This window comes from Anolis carolinensis, chromosome 6, assembly GCF_035594765.1.
Source record: "Anolis carolinensis isolate JA03-04 chromosome 6, rAnoCar3.1.pri, whole genome shotgun sequence".
NCBI lineage: Eukaryota > Metazoa > Chordata > Lepidosauria > Squamata > Dactyloidae > Anolis > Anolis carolinensis.
Window position 1 is genome coordinate 42,397,650 of NC_085846.1, and position 22,149 is coordinate 42,419,798.

Genomic DNA, 22,149 nt, shown 5'->3' on the forward strand with positions numbered 1-22,149 from the left:
TGAGAGAAATGCTGTTTTTTCTTATAAATTCGAAATTGGCCTAGGAGGTCCATCAAAGAAAGTGAAACTCCTTCTGATCCTAACCCTCGTCAGTTTCAGGGGCCATCATATTTATTCCTTTGGACTTCAGACAGCTAGTTGAAACTGGAGGAGTGCTTTTTTTAAATGACTGCAACGTTTTTAACCCTAAAAGAGAAATTTGAACTTCCTTCACCCAGCCTTCCTTTTAAAATCTGGAATCACTTTGTGCTTTTTAAGATAAATAGAATAACCAAATAGCCATTAACCTCTAGAGAGACTGGCATGGTTTTCTGTCTCTATACTTTCCTAACTTGCACTCACCTTCACAGTCAATAGTTCATCACTTTAGTCACTCCATTTGAAAAGAAAAATTACTGAGCAGAACAGACAGAAAGTTAGTTGCTCTCATGATGTTCACAAGTGCATTTGTGAGATAAAAATGGCATTTATTAGGCTGCTTCTTTACTATATGTAATTTATTTGCTTTTAAACTATGAAAAGAAAAGTGCATGTGATCTAGATCAATAATTTTAGGGAGAGAACTTTCCTTTATCCTCAGCCTTTTAAAAAGTGCTCATTCTTCCTTTTTTCTATACCTAATAAGTCTATCATTTTGATCTTTGTGACCCTAATGAGCTGCACTTTAGAAGACCAGTGATTTAAACATGTAGTAATGAATCATTTTAGGCCTAGAGGGGTACCGGTGCCAAATCAATACAACTTGAAGTCTGCATACCTTTTAAAATATGAAACCTTTGCAATCAAGTGTTATTAGGAAGATGGGGTGGTTAGGAAAGCATTTGCTAATGAAAAGTGATCCTCCTATAGTTTAAGTCCCCATTGACCTTTTCAAATGAGGAAATGTGGTACCATCTGAGTTGGACAAAACACTTCTCTCTTGACATTACAATTCAAGGCTCACTATTGTGAAAGTGTGAGGGTTGCTGCTCCTGCTACATTTATTCATACAATATATAGAGAACCCTTTGTTTCTTTAGTGTCAATGTGGAGTTTGTCATGAGAACCAAGTTTGTGTATTATTAAAGGGCTAGTGATTTACATGCAGCATTTAGCTTTTTCGTGCTATTTATCAGACTATAGGTTCCACTTGTAATCTTGAGAATTGTGCCGGTAGTCCTCATACTTGCAGAAGTTGAGGTGTGATTGTCCTTCCTCATATTTCTATCATGATTTTCTCCCATTTCAGGACTCAAAGCATTTCACAATGTTAAAAACATATTGCTAAAAATTCATAACATACAAAAACTAAAATGAAATTAAACAATAAATGCAATAAAATCACTAAGACCTCAGTGGTATGGTAGTTTGGAGACCATGGTTTGAATCGCCAGTCAGCCATAAAACCTACTGGATGACTTTGGGTGAGTGGCACACTCTCAGCCTCAGAAGAAAATAAAGGCAAAATGCCTCTGATGAAATCTTGTCAAGAAAACCCTGTGATAGGATCTCCATAGGTTTGCCATGAATTGGAAATGACTTGAGTGCACACAACAGCTCAACCCCTTTTAGCAACCTAAAGTCTATTGTTCCATCCATTTCTACTGATAGGGAGTTGGTTCATCACTATAGCGTCCAGATTAGTGGGTAAGCTGGTGCCCTAGGAAACTCTTCACCTCCACTGAATTGGAAGAAGGGAAAGGTATACATTTATAGGAACATGGGCTAAAACCCCTTTGTAAAAGGAAGCTTCATTCCCAGGGGTGTGTTTTGTGTGATCTAGTTATCCTCATAAATCCTATTACTTAAACTTTAGTTGTATTGTTGTTGTTGTTATTACTATTGCCATCACTATCTTTCCTCATAATTGGGACCTAAATCAATTCACAATATGTCTTCTCCTTCCTTTATACCAGGCCTGCACAAACTTCGGCCCTCCAGGTGTTTTGGACTTCCTATCGGCTTTTGGGAGTTATGGGAGTTGAAGTCCAAAACACCTGGGGGCTGAGGTTTGCCCAGGCTTGTTTTATACAATGTTAATTTTTTAAAACCAAAAGTGAAGTGCATATTTTATGAATACACACATAATGGAAGGAATGTAATTTGCTTTGTTCAAAAATATCAACAGTTCAAACATTTGGAAATATATACACTTTCTGTATTTAAAATTTAATGTTACATAACATATTTGTGGCTTGGGTTTTCGTGGTCTTTGTGGAGAATTCTTGCAATTTTCCTTTAGGGAAAAATAGTGTAATTATATAATTATCTCCTAAGCAAGTGTTTTTACACTATTGTTTATTGTGCTTTGGATACATCTTCTCTTTTTTCACAGAATTTTTCTCCATGTTGAAGAGCGCTACTTTCTGGTATCTATTCTAGCCTTGATTTAGAGTTATCATACAGAAGTGGGGTAAAATTTGATGACAACTTGCCTGTGAAATAGCACCCACCAATAAAGGGAAGTAACGACCGTGATCCTTTTTCATTTGCTAGTCTCCTCATTTAAAACTTTTTCATTAGCATAGTAGGCTGTGGGTGCATCTACACAGCAGAAGTAATGCAGTTTGACACTACTTTAACTGCCATGGTTCAATGCTATGGAATCATGGGATTTGTAGTTCTACAATATTTCTGCCAAAGAGTGCTGATACCTCACCAAACTACAACTCCCAATATTCTATAGTTTTGAGTTAAGGCATTAATTTTACAGTGTAAATAGACCCTATTTTAGTTTGCTTCTGCCATCTAGAGGAGTGGTTGCCTACCGAGGTGTAGGGATGGAGCTTCATATAGAGGTGCCATAATGTTTTTATATATGGAATTGATGCTCAGGGATAACAATCCTTTTAGCATTGCCTTTATAAAGTCTCTATCAGTCTTATTTTAGTAGAGACAAATCCCACATGTCATCTCCATTGTCTCTTAGCATGAATATACACTACAGAGCATTCATGTTTACCTTTTTAATTTTCCTCCCTATCTCTCAGGAATGAATTAGTCACTGTACAACCTCTGTAGCATTTCTTATTTCATGTTAATTTAACAGTGTTGAGAGAAAAAGACACATAGCCTGCTCATTTTTCCTTCTATTCTTAAGAGCTAGCAACAAAACTACAATAGAAGGTATCACTGTGTCCTCTTTAGCATGATATGCATATAGAAGCTGCTATTGCTGTGGGGAGATGAAAAAGAGTAGTCAGCAACAGTAAGGGATAGTATGAGTAAAGGGTCAGCAGAACTGGGCTGAACTACTAAACATGCAAATCTTGCAGTCTACTTTATATTTTATCAGTTTATATTTGCATTGATAAAAGAAATTTTTCATTAAACACTTAGTGTCTTCGACTTTCGACTTTTTGTTTGGCCATTTATATGATTTATTTTTTTGGAGTAGGAAAGTAGTTTCAATTTGTATCTTTGTTGCAAAGCAGTTTTATTTTTCAGTTTTATTTCATTTGAATAACTTTTCAATGTTCCTATTCTTTGGGGAAATCTCCTGTTTGTAATAGCATACTAATAACATAATAACACAGTTTTAATCTTGTATCCAGTCTTCCTTCCTGTATAGAAATCATCCTATTGGAGATAGATGTCTGTTCTCACTTGCAAAACCAGTGTAGAGACATGTGCTGTTTAAACTGGGGTTCATTTTAGAAAGGCCATAAATACTGTGAAATCTCTCCCCCCCCCCCAAATAAAAAGCCAAGAATTGGATATTTGACTAAATCAGGACCATTAGAACCCATATCTTAATCTCCTGGCACTTTCTAAAATGTGTTGTGAAGTATTTAAAGGATAAAACTGATTTTCTTGATATTGCCAGTTCTGGTGTCTTGTTTTCTTCATGAGTTCGGGAAGAGAATGAGGCAGTTGGGCTCTATCTGCAATCCCAAAGGAGATACTGTTTTGCGAAGAAAGCTATAACATTTTTCCAACTGTTTAAATGCTATCCTTTTTAGAGGAACTATCCTTTTATCTGTTTTATTTTTTATAAGATACAGATCAAAACCAGTAAAGATTTTAACTTGGTATCAAAAAAGTACAGTAATTACATAATATATACCCTTGGTGTGAAAGCATTCCAAAGTTGGAATGCCACTTCAGATAAGACCTTGTGCTTTGTAGAGAAAAGTATACTCCCTTATAGCTAGAATGAGAAGAAAGACCTCCTTGGGTCTTAATACGCAAGGTTTATATGGGAAGTGTTGCATGATGTGGCCCTGAAGCTCTTTGGCTCTTTAGGAAAAAGCTAGCAAACCAGCTGTACTCGTAGTATTCAATACACAGGTGTTGATGTGACACTTTGCTTTTTAGCATTTCTAATATCTGTGGCTTACTGCAACTTGTGTTTGCTCTCTTGATGTAAAAAGTTGTCAGTGATCTCCACTTCTTGAATATATGCTTAATTTGAATGAGCAAGCTCCTTTGATAGATGTTATATTTTCAGCCAATTATACAGAAGGACAAAGTCTTTTGCATGTCTTTGTTAGAAAAATGAAATATCTGAGCCAAATACTGAGCTTATCTGCACTTGAGATTTTTCTGTTATCCATCTCCCTCTTTCCAGGGCCACATAGCTGTCAGAGAGGTATTTATTTGGATCAAACATGATCACCTTAGATCACAGTAAGGAAGAAAAGCAGCATATCAATTAAATAAATAAAATATCTCTACTGTAGGATATGAAATGCAGAAACATAAACTGCTTCTGCTTCTTTTCCTGACTGTGGATAATATAAAGTCATTTCTTTTCTAATTAGGAGGAGGAACAATATCCCTGTCCTCTAACACATTCAATTCTCTTATTATTACCCCAGTTCAATCATGACAGATCAAGTAAACAAAAAATACTTCTTTTTCAAAGATCAGTGAGTAATTTAAAATAAAGATACGCTTAAATATTGTGTATAGAATAATAATACAAGTGGATCTATATATGAAGGGATAAAATCCAGAAAATGAAGTCATAAATAAGATGTCAGAAGTATCTTGAAATAAGTGAAGAGCTTTTATTTAAAAGGCAATATAAACCATTCCATCTCTAAAATGTTTCTTTTTCAGACTAGTAAATGTTTTATACATAATACAATAAACAAACTGGCAGTTTGGGGAACTTAATACAAATGATAGGCACCTGATAGATATAGTAGTTAGAAAGTTCATGATTTTAGAAGGACTAAATATAGCTATTTTGAGGTTTATCATTTCATTCACTACTTTTAAGAAGCATTCTTGAAAATGCCCAAAATATCTAGTATAGCCAGAATAGTGGTAATAACAGAGTAAGAAAAATAAAGATCCTCATTTTGAAGATAATAAGCAGAATATGATAACTCTGCATCATCTGACCTCTGCCATTTCACAGGTAGGCTGGTTTCTTCAGAAATCGCAGCCCAAAGTTCTGTAAGACTTTTTTAAAAAGCCTTATACACAATTATTTGTCATGGAAGCCACTAATTTCTTTTTAGTTTCTCTAGGTGGGTTTTTACTTACGGTACTAGTCTAAGGCAACAGACAGACAGCTGTATTTTAAACAGCGTGTAGGTGTTTTCTCAATTTTTGGTTGCCCTTCTTGCTTTGAAAAAAATTCAAGATTAATATGCGATTGCCTTCTTTTAGAGTGATGCATAAAATATTTTAAGAAATGTGTTATTATATTTATTCTTGCCACAATATTCATAAAAACTATGTAGCAAGTATACTTTTATGTAAAACTACTTTATCTGACAACCGTTGCAGTTCCTAGTCTTGATTTCCCTTTTTCAGGGCTTTATGATTTTTGACCCTAGGGTGGACTAAAGGAAACAATATAATTTTCATTATTTTATAATGCTGATGATTTCTTTTTTATTGCTTTATTCAGCCTGGTCTTCATAAATGGAAAAAGCAAAGAGTATTCTTATAATTCATGTGTCCAATTTACATTTTAGGATCTCACACAACTTCATTTATGCCCCTCCCATTTGGTTGGTAATTATTTTTGTGAAGAAACTGTACTTATGTTCTGAAAGTAACAGATGTTCATGGTATAACACAACCCAACCAAAAAAAATTCTTAGTGTCTTGGTTTTTAGGCCTATTCCTATTTGGGGCACTGATTCAGAAAAGTGCATTGAATAGCCATAGTTTTTTAGATTTGGTTATCATAGTTTTCTATGGGTAATCCGATGGCAACTGGTAAATGGCATATGTTCTGTATCCCAAAATTTAGAGGTGATTGGGGAAGACTGGTGCCATTTTTGGAATCAGCAGGTCAGATATACTCAGAAACACGGCTAACATTTGAGGCACCAAAATGTGTGTTGGCCAGTGTAATGAGTGCTCTCAATAATTGTTTTTTTTGGAAAATGTTATTTTTTTCTTGGAGAAAAAGAGAGGGGAAACATCATTCCCCTGTGACTTCAAAAATGCTGAAAATGTTACATCTCTTCCTTGCAGTCACCAAAAGCATACAACTCTGGCCTAGTTATGTCTGTCCTGAAGAAGTCATATTACAGCCAGAACATCAGCCTAATCTGATGGCCTTCTCACACAGATAAATTGGACCTTTTTGCAAAAGCTATATTAAGAGTGACCCCAAACTGTAACCTTATTCTTTAACAAAGGCAAGCACATTTTAAGCAGCTTGACCAGGATCTACCTGAACAGGCAAACCTACATAATCTTCATCTCATTGTGTTTTACTTCCAGTGTATTGACCTTGTTGAAGTTTACATTATTGGAGAATATAGTGTTAATAAGCATATTACTGGCATCTCACATCAAATTCTCATTTCCCTTCTTCCTGAACGTGCATGACGAATTGGGAGGAGAATGTATTGCTTGCCAGATGTTATTTATTATCTCTCACCCTTGACTATGCTGGATAAGTGATGAGATTGAGTGCAGTGCAGCAACATCTGGAAAGCCATATATTCCTCAACTTCTGTGGTGAATATTGTATGTAAAATATTCTTGAACATAGCTGAGGTTCAAGAAGTAGCAAAAAAGGAGCCTATAAAATCAATTTTTGCTAGGAATAAATTAATTTTTTCTGGAATACGTGTTTCAACTAGATTGTCCTCTTAGATGTAATTAGGACAGAGACCTATACTGTGAAATCATCCTGTGACAGATCAATATAATCTTTTCTAGATGGTTGACGCTATTGTCAATTACATTTTACACTTAAAAACATCACCTGAACTGGGTGTTTTGTTGGTAGGGGGGATGGTGAAGAGTGCATTACCTCAAGGTTTATATTTTTTCCTGTTGGGTTGAAAAAATAACTGCCCCATGGCTGAAACTGTTGCTGATGGGTTATCCAATTTGGCTGTAAATTATACTGCATCTTTAACACACACTCTTTAACAGCGGTCAATTGTAGGATTAAGCCAGACATCTTCATAACAAAATCCATTTGGCTTTCTTTAATCCAGTTCACCATATGTGGATTTTTATAGCAGATCTTTGCAATAAAATTGGTAATATGCAAAAACCATTACAATTCATTTAAAATGCAGTGTCCAATATGCATTTTAAATTGTAGCTACAGTAAAATTTAGCAGATTTTTAAAAAATTTCCCCCGATCACCAAGGGAAAAACATCATGCTTGTGATACAAGGACAAGTTCTTTATTGTGAAATTCCGGTTTTGGGAATCATACAAAAATAACTAACAGCCAAGAGATACAGTATTGTTTAAGTGCAGGTGATATCATTACACAAGAATGCCTTAACCTTTTATGGACATCATGCTTTGCGTTATATACGGGAAAATGGGCATCATGTTATAGCCTAAATACAGGAAAATAGATCATTGTATAGTGTGTTTTGCGTAAGTGGTGTGTACCTGCAAGTTCCAGTTTTATTTATTTTATTTATTTATTACATCCCTTATACCCTGCCCTTCTCACCCATCAGGGGACTCAGGGCAGCTTACAATATAAACATATACATAAGAAAAACAGTTTACATCAGATTTAAAGTCTTTCAAAATTAAAAAATTACAATAAAAATTAAAATATACATTAAAAACCTGCATAATTGTACATTTAAATATACATATAAGGCGCTTTTCATGTCCAGGTGGGGGTCTGTCAGTGAGTCATATATTCATATCGCGATTCTGCTTCTACTCATGCTCAAATGCCTGATCCCATAACCACATTTTTGTTCTCTTTCGGAAAGACAGGAGGGAGGGAGCCTGTCTAATTTCATTTGGGAGGGCGTTCCATAGACGGGGGGGCACCACTGAAAAGGCCCTGTCCCTCGTCCCCGCCAGTCGCACCTGTGAGGCTGGCGGGACCGAGAGCAGGGCCTCCCTGGAAGATCTTAGATTCCGTGATGGGTCATAGTGGGAGACACGTTCGAACAAGTAAACTGGAACCGTTTAACGCTTTATAGGCTAAAGCCAGCACTTTGAATTGTGTCGGTAGCTGATCGGCAGCCAGTGGAGCTGATGTAACAGAGGGGTAGTACGCTCCCTGTACGTTGCTCCAGTTAATAGTCTGGCTGCCTCCCATTGGACTAGTTGGAACTTCCGAACAGTCTTCAAAGGCAGCCCCACGTAAAGTGCATTGCAGTAATCTAGTCGGGATGTAACAAGAGCGTGGACCACCGTGGCCAGGTCCGGCTTCCCAAGGTACGAGCGCAGCTGGCACACAAGTTTTAATTGTGCAAAGGCTCCCCTAGCCACCGCTGAGACCTGGGGCTCCAGGCTCAATGATGAGTCTAGGATCACCCCCAGACTGCGCACCTGTACCTTCAGGGGAAGTGTGACCCCATCCAGCACAGGCTGTAACTCTATACCCTGTTCGGCCTTCCGACTGACCAGGAGGACCTCTGTCTTGTCTGGATTCAATTTCAATTTGTTGGCCCTCATCCAGTCCGACACAGCAGCTAAGCACCGGTTCAGGACCTGAACAGCCTCCTTAGTGACAGGTGGAAAGGAGTGACAGAGCTGGACATCATCTTCATAGAGATGACACCGCACCCCGAAACTCCTGATGATCTCTCCCAGCGGCTTTGATCTCTCCCAGCGGTTTTGACTTCTAACTAGACATATTAGCTTTCTGGTTTGTTTTTTTGTACATGGACATTTATTAGGTTGCACATTCAGGGAAATAATTTTTGAGGTCACTTGCTGAGCAAGTTTGAAAAGAAGATTGAAGGTGAATATGAAAGAGGTGTATTAGTAGTGCAAAAGCTACATGTAATTGTACTAGTTTAACAAATCTCAAATGATGTTTTCTGAAATTGATTTTAGACTGTGTAGTCAATCTGCTTCTCAGTCTGAGATGAATCATGAGCTGGTAGCTTCTAGTTAATTTGAATACTTAAGGTATACATAATTCACTAAAATATATCTTTCTTAGTAAAACACATTTGTACTGCATTTGCTGTTACATCTTTAGATTTCTCCAGTCTAAAATGCTGTTAACTTTTAAAATGATAGCTGTGTTTCTCAAGCTATATAGAACACACATTCTTCTATTTAAAAGCATGGTTCGGAGGTGATATGTTACCCTGTCTTGTTAGTGACTGTAAGCAGAACAAGATCCTTCATTGACATAACATTTGTATAACTTGTCTAGAGACAGTTAGCCTATTACTTTTGGTATGCAAGCTTAGGTGGGATATATAAGTAGAAGCTAATAGTGTATTTATTCAAGAAGAACGTTGAAGTATAGCTTTTCTTATATTATGATGTGGGAATCTTCTTATATCCTAAAGTTTTTATAGAATAATATTCTTTAGGAGAATAATGTTTATCTTCATTTTTCCTTACCAATTGTGCATGTCAAATATCAGAGTTCTGTTGGATCATTCCAGAGGTCCACCTAAAACTTAGATTCTGTGACCTCAAGATTGCTTTTCTGATTAGTCACTATTTATTCAGACTTTTATGAGTGTATATTGAAAATAGATGTGCATGAAATTTCTTCTTGGCATATGACTTTGCTATCAGCCCTCCATATTTGTGTCTTTCATTTTTGTGGATTTGATTAAATTTATATTTTCTCTCTAGGAATCTCTAGGTTCTCAAGCATCGTCCACGACCAACATCTGCCTTTAGAGCTGTGCTTGAGGATCCAGAGATTTCTAGAAAGAGAGTTTCTTTGGGCATTTGTAGGTTCTGCAGCATGTTTTTATGGTCAGCTTCAAGCAGAGGTTGTCCATAGAGTTACACTGGAGGACCTAGAGATTTCTCTCAGGTCAAAAAGGTTGTGGGTTTTTTATTCATGTTCTTTTCCACTTCTGCACCCCTAATTCCAGCAAATGAGGAGGGTTAAGTGTACTTTTTTTTTTCTTTTTTCTTTTTTGTTACTCAACTGCATTTAATTGAGAGATCATTTTGGAACTCCTTACAGTATGGTTATATTCCCATCTTTCTTAAATATTTGGCATCAAACATATATTTGGTCACTTAATTGTTCATATCTATGATCTAATCATGTTATGAACAAAATAAATAACATCAGTTCCAATACATATTCTTTTGGGGTGCCTGTTACATTTTCTTTTCATTGTCAAAACAATCTCTTTGTTCTTACAGGTTTTTCCCCTCTTTCTCAGCTAATAACTAATCCATAAGAGATCTTATCTTTCCCATGACTTTGAAGTATACTTGGGATTTTTAATAATGGAAATAATTAAGAATTTTTGGAAAGTCCAGTTATGATTTGCCATAATCATCTGTAAAAAGATAATGCATGTCAAAATGCAGTAGTTTCTCAAATTTTTCTGGGGGGCCAAATGTGAGATACGCGATACCTCTATGATTATGTCTGTCTTTCTACAACCCCTCCAACTCTTTAGATTAGATGTTGAAATGTTACAGAATGAATGTTTCTGAATACAAATTTAAATTTTCCATTAGTATTGACTGTATATGTGTGACATAGTCACATATTAGCTGTAAATGTGTAGCCTGTAATATGTGTAACATCAGCTGTTCTTCGTAGGCACAGTTTTAGATGTTTGTCTGTTCTGTTGGCATATCTAAATCATTCTTTGATGCTTGGCATTTCATTTGTAAACATGAATTATCCCTCCATGCCCTTGGAATGTGCATGTATGCATCCTATTAGTTGAAAGAGCTATTAAATATAATTCTGAGATTATTTGTAAGTTTTTGTTTGGTTTTTCTTATACAGGTAAGAAATATAAATGCAGTCATTGACATTACCTCTATAATGGAAAATTTGCCATGAGGAGAAGAAAAAAAACATGGAAAAATAAAGAAAAATAACTATTCACTGGTAGAAGTGAAGTAGAACTGTTCTTCTTTTCCCTATGCATCCAAGCATTGCTGTCTCATTTGCACCTTCCTTACAAAGTAAACTAGGGGAAACAACCCAGGAGAGACCATTATGTGATCAATGACTTTCTAACTAGCATGATCTCAGGCAGCTAAGCTCACGATAGCAAATCTAAAAACTATTGAGGATGGCTTGTACCACTAGATCGTGCAGAAGAGCACAGTAGCCACCAACAGTGGGATTGTTGTTGTGTGTCTTGTGACTTATGGTGATCCCAAGGTGATCCTTAAATATTTATTTGGCAAATTTGTCACTCAGTGGCTTTCCATGACTAGAGAAAGAGAGTGATGCCAAACCTTTTGCTATTGTCTTGTTTATCTAGTTCATTTATCTCCAACACTACTTCTGTTCTCTATTAGTTAGTTTGTAGCCTATGTAACCCACATTTCCTTCAGTGAGCTCAAAATGACATGTGCTTCTCCTTTCTGCTTTATTCTCATTGGTAAAATCATGCTGAGAGAGATTACCATGACCATCCATTAAATTTCATGACAAAGTGACCCAAATGTTAGTTTTATCAAGTCCCAGTCCAAACGTTAACAATGCTATAATGGCTCATTAAACCCCCTCTATTATGTACAGTACAGCCATTGGGCAGAAGGTAATAGAAAAGATTTATGTTGCATTCCCACTTTGAGGTTATTTTTGCCTCACAAAGGATGTTGAGAACCCCTCAAGGTATTAAACTAGGTGTTCCTGTATTCTTTGTGACTCCTGATTCTGGTTTTGTTTCCTAAAGAACTATCCTGTATGCATGTTTGATGTTTTCAGGCTTTTGCCTTCTCATAGATGTGTGAGAGAGACTTCTAAATATTCTATCTTTCTTTGCTTTCTTCTGTTTTACCACATAGTTGTTCTATACACATACATATTCCTCTATTATTTTTCTGCTGTGTTTTTGCAGTTGATGGGTTGGGTGGCAGTCCTATGTTGTTTTCTTTTCTAGTTTGGGCAGGCAGGGATGCATCTGCTCTTGGAAGTGTTGGTGTGATATAGTGGTTCATAATATCAGAGTATTTGGATTGTTGGTGGCAGCAATAATAGCCGTTGCAATATCAAGGCATTAAAATTTCAGAGATGTAGATTAGAAAAGTTTAAAAAACAGTGGACGTATAGGCAAGATAAAGTTCAAGGAAGAGAGGATATTGTGGAGAAAGAAAGGGAAGTATCTGATGTACTACACTTAAATGAATGTTCTAGATACAGAGCATAATTTGAACAAGAACATAGATTCCAAAATTTTGTTAAGTATTCTTGCTAACACGTGTGGTCGATATGATATATAGAGACCATACTAGATTTATTGTAGGAAGTATGTTGTCAGACAGCATTAAAATATTTAAATATAATCTAGGAATCATCAAACAAGGAGTATTCTTCTTAAACAATAGTGAAAACATTTCTGTGTAGGGTTTTTAAGACCTTTGTTTTTGAAAAATACTTTACAATATTCTAGCCACAGTAATATGTGTGAAAGGATACTGTGTCTGAAAAACTGTCTCTCCACTTATAATCAAACATTCAGCCTTAGCTACACAAATGTAAAACCACCTTCCGTTTCTTAACTCAGGTGAAATTCTATTTTACATGTTTATTATGTGTCATCAATCCTTCTCATCTGAAATCTGTCTGGTCAGAACTCCAGGAACTAGTGGGATAAATCCAGTGAGATGTCAATATAGAAACGTAAGTCAGGTTTTTACATAGTTTTAAAATTTGCTAACAGAGCTGTTAAAATTTCAGTTGTAATTGAATGAACTGTGCAAGGTAGAAGTACTTATGCAGTATTAAATAAACACAGTTCCAACTTTTTGTTTTTAGACTTGAAGAATAATTTACTGAATGACATAGTGTCTTGTGTAATCTATTTTCTTGGAAAACTTGTATCTATATGGGAGAGAGTAACGTGTGTGTTTGTGTGTGTATGTAGATGAGTATTTCAGGGGAGGCCTGACAGATAATGGTATGGATTATTATGCTGGTTGGTTAAAATATTTGTCTCATGAGAGGGCACTTCTCAGTGTGGAGACTTAAAACAAACTTCTGAAACATTTTTCCTTAATTACTTGCAAAGGAAGAAAATAAATAGCACACACTAGCAGTATTCTAGGCTTTGGTCAGCTATAGGTCTGGAATAAGCTGATCGTCACTATTTGGTTTCTTGCTTATACAAGAGTTGCCTTCTCTATTATGAATGCTGCAGATAAATATTTCTGTCCTAGCAGAAACAATTATTCTGGCATTTTCATTTCGATGTGATTTTTAGTGCTGTTTTAAAATAGAATTCTTTTTTTAGTTAACAAGCATTGTTTGCTAAAGCTTCTATGTTTTAAATATATATTTCATTATTTGTGAAGCTTAAAACAATTTTATAAAACCTTTGTTTAATGGAATGTCATTGTTGATTTTTTTAAAATCTTGTGGTTATTTTTTGAACACTTGTTTGGAAACTGGACAGTATTTTGACAGGGATAGTCAGGGAAATGGAAAATTAAACGTAACTGCCAGCCATGCGAGAAAAATGCTGCATTTTAGTTTCAGAAGAAGTTTTATAGGGAGCGTGTACTTTGTTTTCAAAGAAATCCTGGATACTGTAGTGATCTCTTAATTTTTTCTTAAATGAGAAATAAGCCATGCTCTTTGGATAGTCTCTTAACTGTCCCTTGGGATTTTTTTCTGACTAAACACAGCTGATTGAGAATTGTGCTTCTGAATCTGTTTTCTCTACATATCCCTGTCTTTCAAGCAACATTGAACTCTTGCGTAGGAAAGATTTCTGAGCTTCCCTTTGTCTTATTCTTTAAATAAACTGATTATTTATGTGAAGACAAAACGAAGAACAGTTTTTATCCAATGAGTCTTAATATGAACTTCTGTGTCACGTTCGTTCGACTGCAACTAAAAAATATTCTATAATTTCCTTTGCCCTTTTAATTGATGGCTCAAGTGCTGCCTGAATAATTCTGAGGAATTTGTGCAATGTTTATACTGCTTTCGGCCTACAGAAGTCAGGCTTAATGCACCATTGTCAAAGGCATGGATAGTGAAGGAGAAGCAATCAACTTTGGATATGTATTTGATAAAATCTTATAAAACAGTCATGACTTATGGTCTCAATACAACTTTGTAAAAAGTTTGTCCAGGGCTCTTGATTACTCTAGAGGTGTGCTAGAGAGGAGGGAGAATTATTCTACGGGAGCAGTAATGGATAACATTGTTTCTAAATTGAAACAACAAGAAGAAATGGAGCAACTTTAGAAGTGAGAAGTAAACATTAATCTTTATACTTCATGGTTTTCACGTTGTTGTATTGGAAGCCAACTGACATGGATTATAATACGGATCATATATGATGCATTTGTAAACATTTAGAAAATAAAACATTTGTACAGCATGAACTTCTTATGACATAATCACAGCATGAGTCTTGGTTTTTTGTTTTTTGTCTTTGTTTTTTTAAAAAAACATTTTTTCTTCTAGGTGGAGTCCTTCATTTTGGATCAGGATGACCTGGAAAATCCAATGCTGGAGACGGCTTCAAAATTACTGCTGTCAAGTACTGCTGATGGTGCTGATTTAAGAACAGTAGACCCAGAAACCCAAGCTAGGTTAGAAGCTTTACTGGAGGCTGCAGGTAAAGACTACAAATTCATATTCCGATTTTGAAGAGCTATGTTTTTTAGAAAGTGGCATCAGTTGATGAAATCTTCAACCAGAAATGTCCTAAGGTCCAACTCACTCCCGTGCTGTAAAACAACTTGAAACTTCAAAAATTGACTAAAATTTCCCCTCTCTACTCTCCAATGAGGGGACATTTTATCACATGGGGTGGCTGGTGTGTTTTATGTGGCCCCCACAAATAAGATATGAGGTAGGTGGTCTTGGTGGTGCCTCATCTATTTAGTGCTGTCTTTACAAAGCTTTAGGCACCAGTTAAGACCTCATTTTTAGTCAATTTTTGAGGTTGTCCAGGTTTTAACAAAATGAACCTGTTTTAACCTGTAAATAACATCTGCAGACAGGTTTATATTGTTTTATACAAAGGTTTTAATTAAGATTACTGCTGCTTATGTTACTGATTTTATCTAAGGCATTTTTCCCTCCTATGTCTGTTGTTTTTTCTCGTACATTCAAAAGGTTATATTACACTTTAAACTGATGTTATGATTGGAAGTTACATAGTGAAGACATGTACTAGGTGCGTTTTAGTATACTGTACAGTTTTAAGTTGTTTTTATTTTCATCTTTTCCTTTCCAATGCTCTTTATCCCATCATCTAAAAAGGAATAGGTAAATTATCCACAGCTGATGGGAAAGCCTTTGCAGATCCTGAGGTGCTCCGCAGACTGACTTCTTCGGTCAGCTGTGCGTTGGATGAAGCTGCTGCTGCACTAACCCGGATGAGAGCTGAAAGCACAGCAAGTGCAGGGCAGATGGACAAGTGAGTGTTTATTTTTCGAAAGCAAGTTCTGGAAGTCTTGATAGATGCTCTTTATGATTTTGCTGCAATAAAGCCATTTTATACTATCATCAATTCAACCTTACTCCTCAGAGTGTCTGGTTCTAATTTAGTGTGGTGAATGAATTAGAACCTGAGGAGTGAGGTTGAATGGGCCTTAAGAAGCATTCCTAATAACAAGGCAGCAGGAGATGATGGGATCTCAGCTGAAATGTTTAAAATCTTAAAATAGGATGTGGGAAATGCTAAAGAATGCTTAAACTTTCATACAGTGGCACTTATTTCACATGCCAGCAAGGTAATGCTCAAGATCCTACAAGGCAGACTCCAGCAATACATAGAGCAAGAGTTGCCAGATGTACAAGCTGGGTTTAGAAAAGGCAGAGGAATGAGAGACCAACTTTTCAATATCTGCTGGATAATGGAGGAAGGTAGGAAGTTTCAGAAAAACCCTGTTTTATTGACTATTCTAAAGCCTTTGATTGTGTGGATCATAATAAATTATGGCAAGCTCTTGATGGTATGGGGATACCAAGTCACCTTGTCTGTCTCCTGAGGAATCTATAAAACGACCAAGTAGCAACAGTAAGAACAGACCACGGAACAACAGACTGGTTCAAGATTGGGAAAGGAATATGGCAGGGCTGTATACTCTCATCCTGCTTATTCAACTTATATCAGAACAGACCATGTGACATGTGGGGCTTGAGGAATTTAAGGCTGGAGTTAAAATTCCTGGAAGAAACATTAACAGCCTTAGATATGGAGATGATTTTGAACTGTGGTGTTGGAGGAAAATTCTGAGAGTGCCTTGGATCGCAAGAAGATCAAACCCCTCCATATTGCAGGAAATAATGCCTGACTGCTCACTGGAGGGAAGGATATTAAAGGCAAAGATGAAGTACTTTGGCTACATAATGAAAAAACAGGAAAACTTGGAGAAGATAATGATGCCAGGGAAATGGAAGGAAAAGGAAGAGGGGCCGACCAAGGGCAAGATGGATGGATGGTATCCATAAAGTGACTGGCTTGACCTTGAAGAAGCTAGGGGTGGCAACAACCGACAGGGAGCTCTGGTGTGGGCTGGTCCATGAGGTCACAAAGAGTCTGAAGCAACTGAACGAATAAACAACAACACTGTCAATTAAGATTTTAAAATATGACATTTCTTATTTAACTTCTTTGTTTGTATGGATCCCAAAGTGGGAAAGTAGTGCACTGCACATTGGAATGAACTTAAATCCCTAGAAGAAGTAGTCAGAAGTCTTGCCATAACTTGGTAGCCAAGTATTGTTTGAGGTCACAAATTGTGCAGTATCTTGTCCTCTTGCATCTTGCATATGTGGGAAGTGGAGAATTTAAAAACATTATCAGGTGTCAGATGTGACTTCAAGGCTGCACTTTATCTGGTCCTACGTCAGGCTGAATATTATCTGTTGTATTTTTAAGTACTAACAAGGAAGTTTCCTCAAATTAAGGTGGCATTGCTTTCAGTGTCCTAAACCAGTGATCTATTCCAGATACATTCAGCAGCAACACAACACTAATCATATTAAAAGAATAAACAAAGCAACAATAACATTTAACCCCCATTGAAAGTATGTATAAAAAATTACTCAACAATCCCATCATTGCTAGATTATTCCTATAGTAACTATCGAAAGAAAACATTAGTTAGTGTGCGGCATTTTCAGAATTGTGTGGCTATTGGCTTTTCACCCAGTTCTTCCCTTCCTCCTCTTCTAAATCATGTCCAGGGAATGTCACAAGGATAGGGAATCACTTTTGTACTGTTTACTCTGGCAGCTCTGAAGTATTAAATTAGAAGTATTGGCATGATGTTGCACAGTGGCACCTCAGACCTTCCTCCTTGTAAATCTCCTTGCTGATTTAACAAACCTATTTGATATGCATTTAGGATATTATTTGAACATGCCCTGACTGAACCTAAGCCTATTGGGTAAATGTTTTATAACTAAACAATGTCTGGAGGCATCGGAATTGAGACATTAACTCTAGATATAGACCATAGGAGTTGAAGATGTATTATGTTTGTGATGGCAGCTTAATGGTTAAGAGTGTTATATGAGATGCCAAATGTGAATCCAGATTTTCCTGATGGATGCTATTACTCCTTCTCTTCAGCTTCAAATAGAGCACAACTGACTCATTTTGTATAACTCAGAATTTGCCTTTATGGATATTGACATTGAGTGAATAATATATTCAGCAAGAACATGCAGAGGCAGTAGTATAATTCACCATAGTAATCAGTGGGATTAGAATATGGGTCTCCCACAGTTGTGTAGTTTCATAACTGTTTACCTGCAACCACTATTAAATGATGGATTGTATAGCCCAGGCATGGGCAAACTTGGGCCCTCCAAGTGTTTTGCACTTCAGTTTTCACAATTCCTAACGGCTGTTAGGAATTGTGGGAGTTGAAGTCCAAAACACCTGGAGGGCTAAAGTTTATCCAAGCCTGGTATAGCCCCATAAGAGTCTTTATCTATAACATGCAGCCATCCTTGGCACTGAGCTTTTACTTCCTAGGACTCTGGTTGCCATTTTTGAAAGGCAGATAGGAATTAGGATGATCCTTTTACAACCTTTATTTTATAATCACATGAATAACTTTACAAAGGACACAAAATGCTGCAGTAATTTTCATGTGTGTGTATATTTTAAGCATCTGACTGTTACATTTCTCTAGATCCAAGTGCCAAGTTATGCCTAAATATGATGAGAACCTAATGGCACTATTTGACAATCAATGCATGAGCTAACTATAATTTCCTCTTTCTGTCCATAGCCGCAGCCTAGCAGAAGCTTGTTCAGAGGGAGATGTGAATGCTGTGCGAAAGTTGCTTATTGAAGGACGAAGTGTGAATGAGCACACCGAAGAAGGAGAAAGTCTTCTTTGTTTAGCCTGTTCTGCTGGGTACTATGAACTTGCCCAGGTTTGTCTCGTTATACTTTTACACTGCACCTTTGACCATTCCAGATTTACAGCCTGTTTTTCAGTTGCAGTCCATTTTAATTTGATTTTCTTTCCAAATGATTATGTCCTAAATCCAGATGCTAGTCCCATAGAGTCGACTCATTGAATTAATGGAATTTACTAGAGCACCATTTTCCAAGCTGTGCTTCCACCAAAAAAAAATTTTAAAATCAAATTTAAAATTTGGCCATGAGGCCAACTATTTGGTTTACAGTTTCTGCAATAGGTAATTTGTGCTATAACTATCAGGTATGTTGTTACTGGCTACATATTTCAACCTTAGGTAAAGGTAAAGGTTTTCCCCTGACATTGTCTAATCATGTCCAACTCTGGGGGTTGGTGCTCATCTCAGTTTCTAAGCTGAAGAGCCAGCATTGTCCGTAGACTCCTCCAAGGTCATGTGGCCGGCATGACTGCATGGATCACCGTTCCCTTCCCGCCGGAGCGGTACCTATTGATCTACTCACATTTGCATTGGGTTACAAACAAGATAAGTTTTGTAGGCTTGTTCTTATGTTGAATTCGTATGTAAACTGGAACAGGTAATACTTACTCAAAAACTAGACATTGCATAAGAAATTGTGAGACACATTTGAATTAGTGTTAAATTATCTAGAATAAATATATTGATTAAAATGATAAGGAATACAATATGGCTCTGCCAAAAATTAATGCCTTCTGAAGGGGTTCCATGGCCGAAAAAGTTTGGGAACCGTTGTATTATAATACTGATTTACTATTCAAAATTTGATTCAGTGGTCAATTCTAGTTGGGACCTTCCATTGGATTTAGATCCCTGCCACGATATCAGTGTCATACATCCACCTTAGTCTGTTTTCAGAAGTGACGATTGGCAAATATGGGGTTTCTAGGTCCAGTTATCCAGTGTCTGTTTTCATTATCTTGGGGAGGATTGTCTTAAAAATTGGTACCTTTCTCCCATGAGTCAGAGTTGGGCCTTTGCAATGATGATTGATTTCTGTATGGGAATAATTGAGGACCTAGAATGATCTAACTAGGGGGAGAGAGATGGTATTCATCCATTTTTCATATCACAAATGTTTTAACACTACGGAGACTTCTGGCCTGACTTGGATAAAAATTCCCCAGAGAGGAAGAAAATATAACTCTGTTATAATTGGTGAGAATGGAAGCCTTAGCCAACTACAGATATTTTTCTGCCACCTATTAAGGAACAGATATAGGAATATTGTAGCTTCTGAGATCACTATTCCTTCTGCTGTTGCTCTGTAATACAACCTACTGCAAACATTAGATTCTTGATGAGAATTGGATCCCATATTCCAGAAAGATTTTGGGGACAAGACCGCTAAGATCTCCAAACAGAAGGAGGCCATCTCTTCATTCTGTCTGCCTGATGACATATGAAAGAGACAAAGGATATCATCTCCAATGGCATCTACCTTAGGACAAGCAGCCACAAGCTTATCTAGATAGTCAGGTTTTCCTCCCAAACTACTGAGCTACAAGTCATCCTGATTATTATTGTTAGATACTTATCTGTGGGCTTTCCAAGGAGAATGCTTTGGATGAACTATCATGATATAAGCTTTGTTTTCCTTGTGATAGCTTCCCTACAGTGCTCTTACAATCATGAAAAACTTCTGCTTGTTACTGTATCTGAAGAAGTAGATTTATAACCAATAATGCTCATCTGAAAATAAAAATCAGTTGCTCTTAAAGGTTCTGCAATTTTTCTTTTTCCATCCATCTTCATTTCTTTCTTTCAGCTGGATAAACATTCCTGAAGTTTTGTCTGTCTAAAACCAACAAAAATGGGGGGGGGGGGGGGGGGATTTCGCCTTTTTTGCTTTTCTCCCATCCAAACATCAATGCCTTCATTTTGTTGTTGTTCCTAGTCAAGTCAACTCCAACCTATGGTGATCTTATTCTAGGATTTTCCTGGACTGATTTATTTGGAGAGTTTGTCATTGCCTTGTTCTGAGGCTGAGAGAGTGTTGCCCAAAATTCTCAGTGGGTTTGTATGGCTTAGTAGGGATTCAACTACTGCTCTCCTCAAAACACTGTTCTAGCTTCCCTCAATTACATCCTGAGTAAGGAAGAAGATGAAGCTCTCAGTTGATCACCATGATGCTGCTGAAACTGCTCTCTGAAGAGGGGCTTGGCCATGGAAATTGGACAACATCAGTGCTGGCAAGGACCATCTTTACTTGGGTCAACGAAAAACTTTAAAAAAATAACTTCTTGGTATAGAAGCCTTGGGCATAGAAGCCTCCCATTGGCTTTCTGTCTCATGCCTCTTTGAACATTCTGTATTCCAAAAATTGGCAGTAGCCCCGCCCCCATCTACATACATATAAGCCATGTGTTTCCATTAAAACTCTTGTCAGCATAGTAGTATTGTCTTTTCTCTCTCCAGGGACTTGTGGGCTGTAGAGTTTATTCAAGAACTGTCTAGGTTGTGGGGTGAAAATCCAGTTTTCACATAGTCATGCTTATGATCTGCCTGGAGGAGGGTCACACAGTTGACTCATGCATTTTGCCAAATCCTTACATGGCAAGTGAAGTATAACAGAACTTCTTGTGTTAAGGTTATTCACTAGGTCCTTCAACTTCTCTTCAAGCTTCCTTGGGGGACAAATTGGCACTGTTGGTTTCACTACTAAAAATGCTTCTAAGCTCTCTTGCAAGGTTCAAAAATCTAGAGACCTTCTGGTTGCACCTGGTAAATTGCCAGACAAGGAACTGAAGAAAGAGAAACTTCCATCCTCCCTAAGCTTCATCACAGCTGAAAAAGGAGGAAGGAGAAGGAGAGAAGGAGCATCCAAGCCTCACTTCCCAAGATTTTGCTTCATTGGGATCCTCCATTCAAGATCCTCACCCATTGTCTCATATTCTTAACTTCCTGGGGTGTTGTCATTGTCTCCTAGGTCCAATCTTGCGGGGAAGCCTAGGAGAAGGATTTGGCAAGAGTTGTCAAAAAGTTCCCCTTTTTAGTAAAAACATGACTTGAACCTAGTCAGATTGCAAATTAAGACCTCAAGCAGTTTTCTCCAAGACTGAACCTAGGAAACAATGATGATACACTAGTGAGGTAAGAATATGAGACAATGATAGGTGAAAATCTTCAGTGGAGGGTCACCACAAGGATCCTAAGATGCTGGAATGTGTTTGACTGATAGGGAACTTTGACTTCCCATTCTGTTATGATACTAGCATAGGTCTTGTTCCCAAGTGGTTTCTTAGTCTTGAAACCAATATTATTCTTCTTTGTACTATTACAGTGATTTGAAACATTGTCATTATTGTGGGGATCATTTCTCTCCTCCACCTGAATACTGGGACACGCACCCAATTATGTGCTACCATTATTGTTGAGATCCATACTAAAATTATTCCTCTCACAATCATGACTGCAGAAA

General features: G+C 37.0%; 1 protein-coding gene across 6 annotated transcripts in view; it reads left to right on the forward strand.

The window, feature by feature from the left end:
• The window catches only part of LOC100553063 (ankyrin repeat domain-containing protein 17), a 114,772-nt gene that overhangs the window by 37,807 nt on the left and 54,816 nt on the right, over nucleotides 1–22,149 (forward strand). For all 6 annotated transcript variants that reach the window (XM_062957514.1, XM_062957510.1, XM_062957512.1 and 3 more), the window contains exons 2-4: nucleotides 14,766–14,919; nucleotides 15,570–15,726; nucleotides 18,557–18,704. In XM_062957514.1, coding sequence (XP_062813584.1) covers nucleotides 14,766–14,919; nucleotides 15,570–15,726; nucleotides 18,557–18,704 — 459 coding nt within the window. The remainder of the gene's footprint in view (nucleotides 1–14,765; nucleotides 14,920–15,569; nucleotides 15,727–18,556; nucleotides 18,705–22,149) is intronic.